Source organism: Coturnix japonica, chromosome 5 (assembly GCF_001577835.2).
Source record: "Coturnix japonica isolate 7356 chromosome 5, Coturnix japonica 2.1, whole genome shotgun sequence".
NCBI classification, from domain to species: Eukaryota; Metazoa; Chordata; class Aves; order Galliformes; family Phasianidae; genus Coturnix; species Coturnix japonica.
Window position 1 is genome coordinate 30817230 of NC_029520.1, and position 17343 is coordinate 30834572.

General features: G+C 35.5%; 1 protein-coding gene across 10 annotated transcripts in view; it reads left to right on the forward strand.

The window, feature by feature from the left end:
- HECTD1 (HECT domain E3 ubiquitin protein ligase 1) overlaps window positions 1-17343 on the forward strand; it is a 54605-nt gene that overhangs the window by 36162 nt on the left and 1100 nt on the right. For 6 of the 10 annotated variants that reach the window (XM_015864916.2, XM_015864921.2, XM_015864920.2 and 3 more), the window contains 17 exons: window positions 653-1489; window positions 4438-4659; window positions 6315-6448; window positions 7117-7273; window positions 8103-8325; window positions 9868-9922; window positions 10144-10326; window positions 10621-10831; window positions 10911-10996; window positions 11746-11873; window positions 13464-13665; window positions 13789-13926; window positions 14223-14830; window positions 15841-15919; window positions 16028-16121; window positions 16439-16589; window positions 17013-17157. In XM_015864916.2, coding sequence (XP_015720402.1) covers window positions 653-1489; window positions 4438-4659; window positions 6315-6448; window positions 7117-7273; window positions 8103-8325; window positions 9868-9922; window positions 10144-10326; window positions 10621-10831; window positions 10911-10996; window positions 11746-11873; window positions 13464-13665; window positions 13789-13926; window positions 14223-14830; window positions 15841-15919; window positions 16028-16121; window positions 16439-16589; window positions 17013-17157 — 3653 coding nt within the window. The remainder of the gene's footprint in view (window positions 1-652; window positions 1490-4437; window positions 4660-6314; window positions 6449-7116; window positions 7274-8102; window positions 8326-9867; window positions 9923-10143; window positions 10327-10620; window positions 10832-10910; window positions 10997-11745; window positions 11874-13463; window positions 13666-13788; window positions 13927-14222; window positions 14831-15840; window positions 15920-16027; window positions 16122-16438; window positions 16590-17012; window positions 17158-17343) is intronic. The other 4 variants (XM_015864923.2, XM_015864925.2, XM_015864927.2 and 1 more) reach the window with 2 other exon arrangements.

Consider the following 17343-nt stretch of genomic DNA (forward strand, 5'->3'; position numbering starts at 1 on the left):
TAAAGAGGAACTGCATCTCTTTTTAGTACTGTTTTGATTTCAGTGTAGTGTTTTAACTTACTGTGAAAAGTATTCTTGCAGTCCTGAAATAAGTAGTCCTTATCTGCTCTGAGACTTTTCCTGTAAGAAATGCCTTAGTTTCTAAATTATTGATTCAAAAAGCTGTGTATCATTAAACTCCTCTGTTCACTATGTAGGAAAAAAGTATCAAATCCAAAAGGTAACCTATTTAATAAAATGCCCCTATGCAAGTATTGAAGGAAGAAAAACATAAAATGTTCATACAGGAATAACAGATTATTTCCAGATATTAATCAAGATATTTCGTTACTGTTTCTGATGTTAGATAATCTAATAAGAGCAATTTGAGAGATCCTAGTAGGTCAGGTTCATTCCTGAAGCAAACTTTGCTTTTGGCTAGATTCTGGGATCCTGAAGATAGAAGCTGATCATGCTTGCTGCCTTAATTTTCACAATACGTTGCCAAATTGCATAACCCTTCTTCCTTTTTAATTGGCTTTAAGGGTTATTCAGTAATTTTATCAATTCAGTCATGCAGCCCTTATGAGACGCTGATCCCACATTGTGGAGCTACTGTCTGACGCTCCTGTCTGCTTTCTGCTGGATCTCACAAACTCCTGTCCCTTTCCAGGCTGGATTGATGTCACCTGGGATGCTGGTGGCTCTAACTCTTACCGTATGGGCGCAGAAGGAAAGTTTGACCTCAAGCTTGCACCAGGGTACGACCCTGATTCAGCGGCATCACCCAAACCTGTTTCATCCACTGTTTCAGGCACAACGCAGTCATGGAGCAGCTTGGTGAAAAACAACTGTCCAGACAAGACGACTGCTGCTGCAGGCTCCTCAAGTAGAAAAGGAAGCAGCAGTTCTGTGTGTAGCGTGGCCAGTAGCAGCGACATCAGCTTGGGTTCGACCAAAATGGAGCGGAGATCAGAAAGTGTAATGGAGCAAAATATAGTTTCAGGCACTGACGTCCATGAACCAATTGTTGTTCTGTCTTCCGCTGATAATGTACCTCAGGCTGAAGTAGGGTCATCTTCCAGTGCAAGCACCAGCACCTTAACAGCGGACATGGGAAATGAAAATGCAGAAAGGAAGTTAGGTCCTGATAATTCGATACGTACTCCTGGGGAGTCCAGTGCTATCTCCATGGGAATTGTTAGTGTAAGCTCTCCTGATGTTAGTTCAGTTTCCGAACTGACTAATAAAGAAGCAGCATCCCAACGACCTCTAAGCTCTTCAGCAAGTAACAGACTTTCAGTTAGCTCTTTGTTGGCTGCCGGGGCACCAATGAGCTCCAGTGCAAGTGTTCCTAACTTATCATCTCGAGAAACTTCAAGCCTGGAGTCTTTTGTAAGAAGAGTGGCAAACATAGCACGTACCAATGCCACAAACAACATGAATTTAAGCCGAAGCAGCAGTGATAACAATACTAATACTCTGGGAAGAAACGTCATGAGTACCGCAAGTAAGTAAGAAGTATTGACTTTTATGGTTTAAGCTTTTGTTGTTTCTTTGGCTTTCAGTAAAAGAGTTTGAATTTTGTTGGCCTAATGGAAATACATGGAGAGTAGCCTTGTTCTTGTGCAACTTTACAGAACTGAGGAAGAGCTCACAAAGTTGTAGGTAATAGGAGAGGGTTCTGTGGCCCTTTGATGTCAGATTGCACTGTAATACCATCAAATCAATGATTGGAATTTGATGTTTATTTCATGATGGAGAACTAAAAGGGGGCAGTGATATCTCATTTTCTTTCTGTCTCATCTGTTCTGTGTAGAATTTGCACATTCACCTTTTATCTTCCTGTTTCTGTTATTTGATTTTTATCATTTACCTGAGGAAAGGCAGGTTTTTCAAATTTCATTTGAAATTCTTTCAATTCAATTTCCAATTGTTTGTCTAAACTTAGGAATGAAGAGCAGAGTAGAAAGAAAAAGTGATGAAATTGTTGTAATTTCCTGTTACTTAGCAAGCTGGGTCATCTACTGTACACTAATACTGTCCATGTCTTCTAAAAATGCCATTGTCATTAAGCTTTAGATTTAGCAAATCTTTCAGGCATGTTAATTTTACAGGTGTATGTTATTAATGTCGTTTTAAATGGGATTATGTACATGCTTTATCTTTTTCATGACCTGACTCAGATTATATGTGGGATGAAGGTATTAGCAGATAAACTATAAATTTATTATGAGTTCACTCTTTTTAACTTTAAATATACTTCCATCTGAGATGTTACTTAACCAGCTTTTGTATTAGGTATGATGTTCAGTGTTTAGTGAGGTAGATGAGTTAGGAAAGGTATAATTACCCGAGCCAGAAGGAAGCACTCTGTATTTTCTTGTTAAGATTTTATGCTTTCCTGAAATTTCTGTGCTTTCTTATTTAAAGATGTTATTTGTTTTTAGGGGTTTTGTAAATGTTGATAGTTGGTGTTGCTTGTTTTTGTTTTTTTCTTGAGGCAGGATTTTAAAATGTATTTATACATTTGTATTATTATGATACTAGGAGAGAAAAAGGCTTGTTGCCTGCATTAAAAGTGTAAATCAAATAGCAAACAGAACATTTCAGATTATCAGTTATTTTAGACAGATACTCAGTGCCTCTAATTCTGAAGTAATTATGTGATTAAAAGTGTATTGGTCAGATTTCAAGCATGTTTGGTATAAAACCATGTTAAAGTTTGAAATAAGTACAGGGTTTTTTTTACTGTGTTCTTAATATTAACAATGAATTAATACTTCTAAGATATCCCTCATGTGAGAATTATCTACAAATAGAAATTGTAAATGAGAACTTTTGTCCCAAAACGAGATTAGATACTGAATTTGAGCAATCTCACTAAAGTTATGTTGCTGCATTGTAAAAAGCTTTGGTTAAAAAACCTGTGAGCAAATTCAAATGTGTTGCAAATCATAATTTGTAATTTAAATCTGTTTGGTTTTGCTGTAGTAATTGCATTTGGAAACACTGGCATTTGTCAGGAGTTAAATGGTAGCCAACTTCTTTTTGTTCTTGAGATCCAAGCAAATGAAATGTTGGGCTTTTTATGTTTCTCTTGCTTGTAAGAGCAAAGAGCTTACTGTTATTAAAGTGGATGAGAGATGTCTATACTGAGCATCTGACTGTCAAGTTCTTAATAGCAATGGAGAAAAGGTTCCATGCTTTCTTGTTTACAGAGATGAGTATATGGTTTGATAACTTAGTAAATCTAAATTTTTCTCTCTTCCTGCCCTCATATGGAACAAAAAAATCAAGTGCAGTGTCTGCCTTTGCTGGTTTTAGTTTGCATTCAAATGCCCTTGAGAGAGGAGTTCTGGTTTGCATTGTATTGTCTTTCAACAGTAGTAGTCTTTGCAAATATCAGTAGTCTGAAATTTATTTTAGTTTTAGTTATTAGCAACACTTCAGTTGAGTAAGTGATATATAGGTATATGGATAAGTTATTGCTTATTATATATGTAATATATGTAGATAAATAGATAAGTTGTAATAACAAAAATGTTTACTTCTGAAACTGTAGAACTCATATTTGATAAATTTTAGAGAAAAGTAGATAGGAAAAATGTACTCATTAAATTTAAGTTCAGACGATCCCTCAGATTTTCATATGCAAACATGTGATTCACTATTTGTGTTTGCAAATAAGAATGCAAAAAAATGTTCTTTAGATTGGTGTGTAAATGTGTAATTATGGGTAGGATAATTTCTACTATTTCAGATCTGTACAGTATCTGAAATGCTTTCTATTGAGTTTATGGTGAATGGAATTCTGTTTCAGTCTTTAGTCTAAAATGCATTTACTGTGTTATGTTTGAATGTGCAGTAAGGTAAATTGTTAGCTGTTGCTTGCTTAATATAAATCATCCAATGTGAATTACCAAATTTTATTTTTCAAAGTGCTGCTAGTACCTCATGAATATATGCACTAAGAATTGTGTGAAAGATAACAAGCCAGAGTTGTTTTAAAAATGTTAAGGAAAAGGTTTCAAATTCGTCGTATGTTCTGTTCTTAATTCATTTATATGTAGTTAAATTCTTTTCTTTGTATAATTTCATTGATGTTAGAAGTTTAAGTAAAATTTAGGGTTTTAACTAATATTGAAGTAACAGATTGCAGGAATACTTTTCCTATGTTTGTGTAATTTTGGATTTACAGTGGGGATTTGGGGATTTAAGTAATAATTTTGATTGTTTTAACTATACACAAGGGAATATGCTCAGATTATGGGCTTCTGCATTGTAGCAAGCACTTCTGCACTGGGAATCTATTCCCATTAAGTTATTCTTACTTGTAAAATACCACATCAGATAATTTTTCAGTCCAAAATATATTTTTCAGCACATGTCTCATGCATGTAAATTGTACTCTTCAAATCATCAAATCATTTATTTTATCTTACCGTATCTTTATAGCGTCTCCTCTTATGGGTGCACAAAGTTTTCCTAATCTGACTACAACTGGTACCACATCAACAGTGACCATGTCTACATCCAGTGTTACTAGCAGCAGCAATGTAGCTACAGCAACTACAGTTTTATCTGTTGGTCAGTCGCTTAGTAATACTCTAACTACTAGCCTAACATCAACATCTAGTGAGAGCGATACAGGGCAGGAAGCAGAATATTCTTTATATGGTAAGTTTCATTTTTAAATGAATGTAAACAGACTTCCCAGTAATGATTTTCCCATTCTTCCCATTGTTATGATTTTATTTTTTTGTGTTTAGTAGTCTACGTACTGATAAGAGTTTGGAAGCTGAGTTGTTCATGTGTTAGTTCTGTAAAGCAGTACTTGAGGAAATATTACTTTGTTAGTGTTATATTACTTATGATTTCAGGTTGTCTTAATTCAGTAATTTCTGTATCACATGATGATTATTTACGCTTTGGTTTAATTGAGGCACTTAATCTTTAACTTAATAAAATTGTTTTGGTTTTTAATGTAGTACGCATATAAGCCACCACTTAAAATCACAGTGTTCGTTCTCATTTAACATGCTACGTGCTCATTATGAGGTACATTCTAGTACTCATTGAAAAATATCCAACCATTAGACATGCTGTACACTAAAAATTGTACCTGAGGTTCCAAGTGTCTCCACACCATAGTAATTGGAAGAAACTGGAAAGAAAACAGAAATGAAATTGATGCAAATAATAGGATTGTGATTTGAGGAACAAAATTCAAAGTTGTGTAGAATTTATATGCTGAATACAGGCATTGGGATGGAATTTATTCGTAGGATATGAATGCTGTGAAAGAGAATTGTGGTTTACTAGGCTGAATGATAAAATCAAGGAATGAAGTTGATGAAGTCAAGAAAAATTTGAACTAGATGAAGGAAAGTATTTCTAATGTGAAGCTCATTGGATTGAGAGGGATTAATGAAAAAAGAGATACACAAATTGTGTAAAAACTTGGTTGAATGAGCAATTAGAAGTTGTGGTTTATTTTGTTGCCTATCATGAAGTCTGTTCTGACTGCTCACAAATTAGCAGGGCCTTGGAATTGAGTTATTTGGAGTTGGTTAAGATACCTACATATACCATCTCCATTTATTCTTTTAAGTGTCGATATTTTCATCAGGTTACAAGTCTTAAAATAGAAACAACTGAACACATGTTTTCAGAAGTTATATTAGAGTGTCTGTTGGGGACTTTGCAACAGTTCAAAAAGGGTATTTGAGCGGTTTATTTGTATATAGAAAAATGCAATATTTCCGTATCATAATCTGTCTTGGATCACTGTGAATTACTTTTCTGTTTTTGTTTATCTGGAGGAAATTCTGGTTTTTAAGTCTTAGTACTAAGTGAGTGAAACTGAACTTTGTATCTAACTTCAGCTTTTAGTTACAGAAATTCAGTAACAACTAAATCTTCAAAAATGTTGCTCTTAAAATGTCCCTTACAGTATAATTTGAGTTATAAGCCACATATTCACAGTGGAAATTATGTTATTAACCTGCTTTTAAAACTAAATATAGAATCAGATAAAATAAACCAGTGTAGTAATTTTTAGTCTTTCATAATTTAAAATGAATGGAATTGTAACATGCTTGATAAAAACAAATGAAAAACTGAGCACTTTCTGGTTATTCTTAGTTATACTGTGTTATAGGCTTCATTTGTTAAATATAGTATATCAGTAGTGTTTAATTCTTTTTCTTGTTTGTGAGAATTGTTTTTTCAGTCTTCTCAATGTTAGTTTTTACATATTCTTAATTTGTCTTTAAAAGAGATCTTTTTTATTTTGCAATTAAATATATAAAATATTTATATATATATTATAGATTTTCTGGATAGCTGTCGAGCTAGTACTCTGTTGGCAGAGTTAGATGATGATGAGGATCTACCTGAACCAGATGAAGAAGATGATGAAAATGAAGATGATAACCAAGAAGATCAAGAATATGAGGAAGTTATGGTACAGTTTAGTTATTTACCTTAATTAGCTATGCTAACAGGTGCATTAAAAATCCAGATACTTTTGGCAATATGGAGTCTTAGCTAGATATTCTTTAAGGTCCCTTTCAACTCAAATCATTCTGATTCTAATTGAAACATACGCATTCAGATTTTGGACTAAATTGGAGAGTTGCTTGAGGATCTATTTCTTTACTGTGTAGCTGACTGAGCACTGACACATATTGTCCAGAGAAGTAGTGAAGTCTCCCTCCTTAAGTTTCTTGGGCCACCTGCTCTGGGTAACCCTGCAGGAAATTAGTCTTGTGGATCTTACCTATATTATTATGAGTCCTGGTACTTTATTTGGTTATGCTGTGTTATGATGAATGCTTGGTCTTGTCACCATTGAAGCTGAACTTAATGAGTACTGAAAGAGGAAAAATATAGGACTTCACTAATGTTAGTTTAATACTTGTTACATAAATGTAAATATTTATGAAACTATACGAACTTCCCCTTCTTAGTATGCTGGTATTGTAAGCATTTTAACCAAAACATTAAGCATTTTATTTAACATATTGTGATTATGCTTTTCATGGAAATTCAAGTATGTCACCAAATATTTAATTTGCCTTCTGCATAAGTTGCTTATTTAAGACACGTTTTCTATTACTTCCTTTATTTTAGGAAGAAGAGGAGTATGAGACCAAAGGAGGTCGTAGAAGAACATGGGATGATGATTATGTATTGAAACGACAATTTTCTGCTCTGGTTCCTGCTTTTGACCCAAGACCTGGTCGAACAAATGTTCAGCAAACAACTGATTTAGAAATCCCTCCACCGGGTATGTTGACAAGGTGTATTTGTGATATTTGATCAGACTTTATAAGTGCCCATTGGACTCCAGGGATCCTGTCACTATTAGCCAGTACAACATGCTTTTGTGTCTGTGTGGCTTTTCATTGTTTGTATGAGGGCTTCATTTGCTTCTGCACATGCAAGCATTGAGGAAGAAGTGAATTAAGCACCATTTAAAATAGTCACAGTCTTGAGTCTAACTCACATTAGTGTTAGGTCTCCTGCTGTGTCTCGGTCAGCCTACAGGCTATAATCTCTGTATTGAGCTACCTCAAGTAACTTTGAGACAGGGCTTGCTGAAACATTCCAAAGCTTAAGTGATGGAAAAATTAATAGTCACTGAGCAGTCTGTATGGCAAGCAACATAGCATAGGTTCTTATTCCTTAGTTCATTCTTATTCAGCTCTGGAGGCGTAGTCAGTGTTCATTACAGAGAGGAGTGCATGGTTTTAAGCTTATGTGGAAATGAACCATTGTTGATTCTGGTGAACTGAGAAGAGTCAATACGAAAGGAACTTGCCATGTAAGTAAATAATTCATGTGCTATAATTATATTAAAGAGAATGTTACTGATGTATAAGAATCAGTATGGATTTCAAAAACTGATATTAGCTTTACTCACACAGAGAAGTGGTATAATTATGGCACTTAGTATTAGCTCATAGCTTTAATTCAGTACTTGCTAAACTTGCTGGCCTGTATGCAGGAAATCTTTATAGTTCCTTGTTGAAACACTTTATTAATGTTTAGGCCAGCTTGTCATGCTTTATACGTATTTTATGTTAACATCATGTCAAATTATTTTTCTTATGCAGGTACACCTCATTCAGAACTCTTGGAAGAGGTTGAGTGCATGCCTTCACCACGCTTAGCACTTACATTGAAAGTTTCTGGTCTTGGAACAACTCGAGAAGTAGAACTGCCCCTAACAAATTTTCGATCCACAATATTTTACTACGTACAGAAATTGTTACAGCTTTCCTGTAATGGCAATGTGAAATCTGACAAACTTAGACGTATTTGGGAGCCAACATATACGTAAGCTCACAAGTTTGTTATTCTGCAAAGAGAATGCTGTGTGAGTGATTAGGAGACAGAAGTAAAACAATGTTAACATCTCTCACCTCCTCTGTAAGAAGCAATGCTAGAATCAGATTTTTTTCCTTACATTTTTGTTCAGATGTTCAGGTCTGTTTCGAAGGTAGTGCTGCAACTACTTCAAAAATAATAATAATAAAAAGCTAACTATCTCTAGTGTTCAGCTGTGACAGTATTAGAGGAAAAAAACAGGGACCTGAGAGAGCTGTTTGTTTTTGTTTTTGCTTTTGTTTTTTTTTGAGGGATTGCTTATTCCACATTCAAAAATGGTCTGTCCCAGTGTGTGGGAAGTCAAGCAGAGACAGTAGGAGACCTGCATAAATGACGAAACTCCCAAAAGAATTCATAACATTACAAAGAAGCATTCAAGTGATGGAAGGAGTGTCAAGTAACCCAAAGGGAATATGGAGACATTGTCTGAGCATGCAAATAGAGGGAAAGGAAAGTCATTGCAAGTCCAGAGTTGAACCTAGCGAGGGGTGTGAAGGGCAGTAGGTTAGAATGCAGCACTGGTGCTGACTGGGAGCCATCTGGCTGGAAAGTAGTTTGGAGAAAAGGGCATGAGTGTTCTGGTAGAGATAAAGTTGAGCATAAGCCAGCCATGCACCCTTACAGAAAAGAAAAGTCATCAGCAACTTTGGTAGGAAGAGCACTGCCACCAGTCTGAAGAAAGAAATATTTCCCTTCAGTGCTATTGAGAGACTTCTAAGTTCCTGAGAGCCTATAAGAGATATGGACCCAGAGCAAGTTATATTAAAGGGCATCTGGGGCGCTTAGAAGGCTTAAAGGGCTCAAGAGCATTTGTCATACAAATGGTGTCCATTCCAAATTCAGCTATTCTCTCTATCCTAACTTGACTTTACTTGGTTTATGGTAATGGGAATTCTTAGAGTGTGATTGTGCATCTCATTTACCATACCAACATAATTCCTGTCTTATTGGAAAATTTATGCATATGAAAACAACAGCAATGTGCTTGTTGTGGTTTTTTAACTTCGAATATTTTTTCAGTGTTTGTGTCACAACTATCATCTGTGTTGTCTTGTAGCTAAAGTAGTGTTTTGTATTAAAAAAAAAATAAAATTAAAATTAAAAAGCAGTAGAAATATTTATAAATATGCACGTTTTTTAAGTTAATACATACACAGTAAACTACCGTAAAATTTCAAGCTTCATTGAGCTCATGTAATGAAGATCCTAAAGCCATATTGGGAAATTTGCACAGTAAAGGTGGTTTGTGTACTCAGACTTTACTTAAAGAAATGTAGTTATCTTACAAAGCATTTAATTTATTCACTCCATGAAAATTAGATACTTGTACTAGTTTAAGAGCTTTGCTGGATGTTCTATGAAGTGAAGCTGCTTGCTTTTTTCAGATTATGCTTCTTAAGTGTCATTTTGTCTAACAACTCAGTATGTAACTTCATAATTTTGAAAACATGCTATGAGTATGGTGTACTAATTCATTGTTTTAATATCTAGAATCATGTACAGAGAAATGAAGGATTCTGATAAAGAAAAAGAAAGTGGAAAAATGGTAAGACTTCCATGCCTTTGTTTATGTTGGCTGTTTAAATAGCAGCGAAGTAAATCTTATTTGTAGTTTATGAAATGCTACATTAAAAAAACTAACAGTTTTCAATTAGCTAAAGGATTAGCGAGTGTATTTGTTAATGCATGTTCAAATATATAATGCATGGTGGAATCTTTCAGACTTTACAATCAGGAAAAACCAACATTTGGTGGTTCCTGTTGTAGGGTTGCTGGTCAGTAGAGCATGTGGAGCAGTACCTTGGCACTGATGAATTACCAAAGAATGACTTGATAACCTACCTGCAGAAGAATGCAGATTCAGCTTTCCTGCGCCACTGGAAATTAACCGGCACTAATAAAAGTATTAGGAAAAACAGAAATTGTTCCCAGCTCATAGCTGCGTACAAGGTATATGTCTGCATCCAGTCTTTTTATTTATGTATGGCTGTGTGCTTTGTTTTGAGTGTTCACAGGCCAATGGCAAGTTTGTGTTTTGCTGTTTTGTTTTTTTTTAACTTCTGTTAAATATAGTTCTTTTAAAGCATATTTAAATTGTGATTTGAATTATCAGCAATTGAACTAAGTGTAGAACACGGTAACCATTCTGATTTTTCAAATCATTAACTTGGAGCACGAGTGTAAGAATGGCAGTATGCAGTTTTCATTCATGGCGTTTTTTTAATTATTATTTTTTCCCCTTAGGATTTTTGTGAACATGGATCAAAATCTGGATTAAGCCAGGGGGCCATTTCTACTCTTCAGAATTCTGATATCCTTAGTTTGGCAAAAGAGCAACCTCAAGCCAAAGCTGGCAGTGGGCAGAACTCCTGTGGAGTAGAAGATGTTTTGCAGTTACTTCGCATTTTGTATATAGTTGCTAGTGACCCTTACACAGCACGAACTTCTCAAGAAGGTGTGTGAGTTATAAAGCAAAGTTCCTCAAATGTTTTAGTGAACACAAAATAAATGATTTTTTTTCCTCTTCATTTCAGAAGGAGATGAGCATCCTCAGTTTAACTTTCCTCCAGATGAATTCACAAGCAAAAAAATTACTACAAAAATTCTGCAGCAGATTGAGGTAAAACTCTTCCTTACTTAAACTGTTTGAATGTATTAGCTTTTTTGTTGTCTTGCCTTTTGAATTGTTTCATACAAAATTTATTTTCTTTTCGTTTGGAGGAATAAATTCAGTAGTAGTAAGGAAGTCTGAATGGAAACATAGCAATAAATGTTATGATCTTTACGGTTAGAAAGTATAATTTTTTCATTTCATCTCAGTTGAGATAATTGTTGAAGTGATAGCAGTTTTGATCCCCAACACAGGCCTTGATATATATAAAGTGATGGTTTAGTTTATGTCTAAGCTAAAGCTGTATTTTAGAAGACACTGTAGTAATATTTCAGTATGGATCATCTCTTCTACCACTGAATTTTTTGTGTCAACTTGCAGAATTGAGGAAGTATTTGACCACTTTTGAGCAAAGTTCAGAAATAGTTATCTTGATAATTACATACTGAGATTTCCCCACAACACTTTGACCAGTAGGTCACCAGTAGGTACTAAATCCCAAGGATTTAGTACAAATCATAGGGTATGTGCCAAAGCATCCTGTGTCCTCTCAAACACTAGAAACTCAACAAACGTCTTGTTAATGGCATTTAAAAACAAAAGGAAAGTCTGCTAGGAAGCAGGGAACTTGCTCAAGTGTAGGTGAAAACTCAGCTTGGGTGTATTGGCTGTCTATTCATTAGTTAGAAAATGGCTGGAACAACCTGAGTGTAATAATAGAAATACTTTCTGCTGTTGTTTCTTCCATTAAACTACAGGAACCCTTGGCACTAGCAAGTGGAGCTTTGCCAGACTGGTGTGAGCAGCTAACAAGCAAGTGTCCTTTCTTAATTCCATTTGAAACTAGGCAATTATACTTCACCTGCACAGCATTTGGAGCATCAAGGTAAACAAACAAGTGAAAACAAAAAACCCTTCCACCTCTCAGATTGTTTTTATTTTATTTTATTTATTTTTCAAAACAGCGTTTTGAGTTTTGAGTCATCCTAACAAGATACACTTGGCTTATTGAGCATTTTAGGCAGGTAGCAGGAAAAATAGGGAGACGCCGGGAAGCTTCAGAACTTTGGGATTCTTGTAACGTTTTTCATTTATTGTGTTAGAAGTCTGTGATAAGTAGCTTATCTTTTGTCTGATATTCTCCTGGATATTTCCTTTGAAGAAATTTCATTCTTCAGTACGTTATATGAAGGTACAGCTGGATTCCTGTAGATAGTTATACCAGGTAGTAATTCAGTTGGATTGCAGTTTACTGCATAATGAACTAAAAAACAAAAGAGCTTTCTTAGAGTAACTGTGAATTAACTGATCTTTGAAAGTATAAACCAAAGCACATAAACTTTTGTTTGAGTTGGAAGGGACCTTTAAAGGTCATCTTGTCCAGCTCCTCTGCAGTGATCAGGGACACCTACAACTGTCTCAGAGTCTCATCCAGCCTGACTGTGAATTTCTCCTGGGATGGTGTCCACCACCTCTGAGCAAATGCCAAACAGAATAACCAAAAGATAGTAGATTTGTAGGTATTTGATTGCTGCATAGATGAAAATCCATATGAGAATTTTGAACTTTGCCTTCTTATAAGTACTGTTATTAGAGGCAGTTGTTCTTGCTTAATTGATACATGTCTTTTGGAACTATGGAGGAACAAAGGACCCACATAATTGCTGTAACATCAGTACTATGTTGGATTATTTTTTTTAAGTTGACTATGTTTCTTTTGTACTCTTATCTATAACTATGTAGGTAAGAGTTTTATTATGTTGTTATTACTCTATTATAACTTAATGTCATTTTAGGTTGGATGTTAGGAAACACTTCTTTACAGAAGGTTAAACACTGGAATAGGCTTCCCAGGGGGTTGGTCAAGTCACCATCCTTGTGTTTAAGAGCCGTTTGGATGTGGTACTCAGAGATACAATTTAGCAGAGGGTTGTTAGAGTTAGGGTACTATGGTTAGGCTGCGGTTCGACTTGGTGATCTCTGAGGTCTTTTCCAACCTGAGTAATTCTATGATTCTATGATTTTGCATGTGAATGACTGCACTTCATCTTTGGTTTAATGCTTCTCTTATGGTGTAAGCAAGTAAATTGTGCTGAAAAACTTGGTCAGTATTAGCGGGTTCATGTGTAACTGTCCTGCAGCATAGTGTAACAACCTGTAATGACCGTCTACCATTAGTAAGAAACTGTAGGTTTTTCTGCACGTGTGATTTAAAGTATGATGCCCTCTGTTCATTCCACTATAAAGTTAAAGCTATAGTAATTCAAATCATATATTAAATGTTGTTGCTATTTATTATATTAGGTGTTATGTTTGACCCTTCATAGCAATGAAAAATTATTTAGTTTGCATATAGTTTTCATAAAATATAAAGCAGCCCATAGTTGTGCATTTTGGATAATTCTGAAAAAGGTGAACTTTTTAATTGTGGATACTTTCAAGTTTTAAACAACTGTTTTGTGGGGTTTTGTTCTAGAGCAATTGTGTGGTTACAAAACAGACGTGAAGCCACTGTTGAAAGAACAAGAACCACAAGCACAGTGCGACGTGATGATCCGGGAGAATTCAGAGTGGGACGCCTGAAGCATGAAAGGGTGAAAGTTCCGCGAGGTGAATCCCTGATGGAATGGGCAGAAAATGTCATGCAGATTCATGCAGACAGAAAATCTGTTCTAGAGGTAAATTTGCCTAGCAGAGTGAGTTTAGATAGCCATTTCTCATGTACTGGCCAGGATATAACCAACGCTGAACGTTTCACTAGAAACTTCTTTTATTGTTAATATTCCTTGTGTTTTTTGTAGGTTGAGTTTTTAGGGGAGGAAGGAACAGGCCTGGGTCCTACCTTGGAATTTTATGCATTGGTAGCAGCAGAATTTCAGAGGACGGATTTGGGAGCTTGGCTTTGTGATGACGATTTTCCAGATGATGAGTCTCGTCAGGTTTGTTTCTGTTTGTGTTTTACATTCTAAGTGTTCAAAACTTATGTAAGCGAAAAATGAGCTAGATAACCAGGAAGAAAAGAACATTTAATCAGTGAGCAGCCACTCATCATAGTTCATAGTCAGGAATGACCACCATGTTCCACAGCTCCTTCTCACCTTTTTCCTTTATGACACTGAAAGTACAGTATAGTAAGTTAACTAGCACAGTAATACGATTAAATTCAGCTTTATCAATGTTCATTTTTATTTATGAATTTTTAATGTTAATGTTTGTTTTCTGTCTCTTAAATCAGGTTGATATTGGTGGTGGATTAAAACCCCCTGGTTACTATGTGCAGCGATCATGTGGACTCTTCACAGCACCATTCCCACAAGACAGTGATGAACTTGATAGGATAACCAAGCTCTTTCATTTCCTTGGAATTTTCTTGGCTAAATGCATTCAAGACAATAGACTTGTGGATCTACCCATTTCTAAGCCTTTTTTTAAACTCATGTGTATGGGAGACATTAAAAGCAATATGAGTAAGTTGATATATGAATCACGGAGTGACAGGGACTTGCACTGTACTGAAAGTCAGTCGGAGGCTTCTACAGAAGAAGGACATGATTCATTGTCAGTAGGAAGTCTGGAAGAAGACTCCAAATCAGAGTTTATTCTTGATCCACCAAAACCTAAACCTCCTGCCTGGTTTAATGGAATTCTAACGTGGGAAGACTTTGAATTGATAAATCCACATAGAGCAAGGTTTCTAAAAGAAATTAAGGACCTTGCTGTTAAAAGGCGTCAAATTTTAAGCAACAAAAGTCTGTCAGAAGATGAAAAAAATACAAAACTACAGGAATTAATGCTGAAGAATCCATCAGGTTCTGGGCCACCACTTAGCATAGAGGATTTGGGGTAAGAATTTTCATATTTGTAAGTGCACAAGCATTACCATATCTGATAAGAATTGAAATTTCTTCGTTTTAAATAGTATTATTGTGTGGAGGCAGGTGCAGTCATTAGAGATGTAGCAAAATACATTTTGCTGTTTATAGCTATATTCTAGATCCTACTTGCTGTAGGGGTTTTTCTTCATACATGTTCAGGCTTTTTAACTTAAATGTGACTGCACCATGATGCCATTATGACTCTGTCAGAACACTAAGTACTTGCTGAGACCCTTACAAAACTTTGAAGCAATTCATTTGTTATAACAACTATTGAAATCTATTAAGCTTTTTGAAGTGCTTTTAAAGAGAACCCTTTGAGCTTTTCTGAGATGTGGATATGTGTTAACAGACATCAGTAGTGTGTTGGAAGATACAAAACTACTCACACCTGTGTGAATTTGGGCCAGGATGTCATCTTCTGTAGTTCTAAAGTATTTCTTTCCAAACAACACTAATAGTGTGAGTTATTCATAAAAATCATCTTACACCATGGGGATTATGTAGTTAGAGTTTGGTAATTCCTTATGGCCTTGTTGACTTAAGTGTAACATAAGAGAGAGTGAGAGCAAGCACAAGTACCACCATTGAAGGTCCTAATTGTGTCAAGTCTCTCTATAACTATTAGTATTGGAAATCAATGTAAATGATTCTCTGAGACCGTGAACTGAATTAAACTGCTTAAGTTGTTTTGAGGCCGATAGTTTAAAGATAGAGAACTGCAAGAAAGTTTTGATTGCAGAACCAAGTAAGTAGTGAGCGAATACACATGCATACTGTAGACAGGAAATATTTATTATTTACATAGTCCATTACTAATTGTAGTTTTCTGTATGGTACCACTGTTTAGGAATATGCAGAATGATCCACAGTATTTTGAAATGGTGGAGAAGGGAGGATTCATTAATCTTATGTGTTTGCAAAAGCAATAGCAAACTCATTTCCAGTAAGCAGCTAACAATTTTTTCTGTCTTGAAGTTTAAATTTTCAGTTTTGCCCTTCATCCAAAGTGTACGGATTTACAGCTGTAGATCTCAAACCAGGTGGTGAAGATGAGGTAAGGAATCAACTGACTTTCAGAAATCTCAGCAGTAATTCTAATGCACTGTGAACTCTTTGAGTATTTATATATTGTTTTTGTTTGTTTGTTTGGGTTTTTTTGCAGACTGTAACAATGGATAATGCAGAGGAGTATGTGGATCTCATGTTTGACTTCTGCATGCATACTGGTATACAGAAGCAGATGGAGGCATTCAGAGGTAATTTTAATAATGGCAGAATATATATTTAAGTGAACTTATTGATGTTCAGCGTGTCCTGTTTTGAATTAGTGGTGTAGAATGGCTTTCAGAAAAAAAACATTTGAGGATGTAGCAGGTAAATAGGAGATTTGTTTCCTAACACTTTTGCATTAGGTATACTGATACAAACCTTGGAGAGATTGAGTTTTGTTGATTTAGAAGATGTTGGTAGATGTTTACCTGAGTGAAGTACAATTGAAAATTGAAGTGCCGATGTTATCTCGTTAAACGTTCTTTTGGTGTGTGTTTATAATGGTATCTTGTATGTATTAAAGATGGCTTCAATAGAGTCTTCCCAATGGAGAAGCTGAGTTCTTTCAGCCACGAAGAAGTCCAGATGATTCTTTGTGGAAATCAGTCACCTTCCTGGGCAGCAGAGGATATCATTAATTATACAGAACCTAAACTGGGATATACACGGGACAGGTACGTTAGTTCAAAATGATTTAAAAATCACTTATATGCATGATGTGACAGTACACCTAGAATGTTCCTTAGGTAGATGCAAAATTGGAATTGGCAGCCAATGAAGAGCAACTAATTTGCTTTAACCTGTATGAAATAGTTGTGTTACAAGAGACAGATTAGAAGGTACTTGGTGCTTTCATAATGAGGAGAAAAAAAAAAATAAATGTTTTAAGTGTCAAACTAGTGGAAGATTAAAGAAGTATCTTTATGTTTTATGATGTTTTATTCTTAACTGTGTAGTGAACAGGCACTGGAGTCTTACAGTGACTACTTAGGGACTACTAAAGATGCTGATATTTCTGTCTGAAGAAAAACTGGGGAGGGAGGCAGAACATCTGTCATAGAATGTTGTCGTAACTGATCATTTTAATTTATTTTAAGCCCTGGATTCCTTCGATTTGTGAGAGTTCTATGTGGGATGTCTTCAGATGAAAGAAAGGCTTTCCTCCAGTTCACCACTGGTTGCTCAACACTCCCACCAGGAGGACTGGCAAACCTACATCCCCGGCTGACTGTTGTACGCAAGGTATGGTTTCTTCAGGTTACCTTTTCAAACCAGTTAGCTTGGCAGTTGCATGTATTCCTTGCTGAGTTAAGGAAAATCATTGATGTGTGTTTTATGTTGTTGTTGTTTCAGTTTTCTTTCCTTTTCTAATTCATGTTGCTGTGCCAAGCTGCCAGTACTACCCTGTGTTTCAGGTCCATCCTCTGA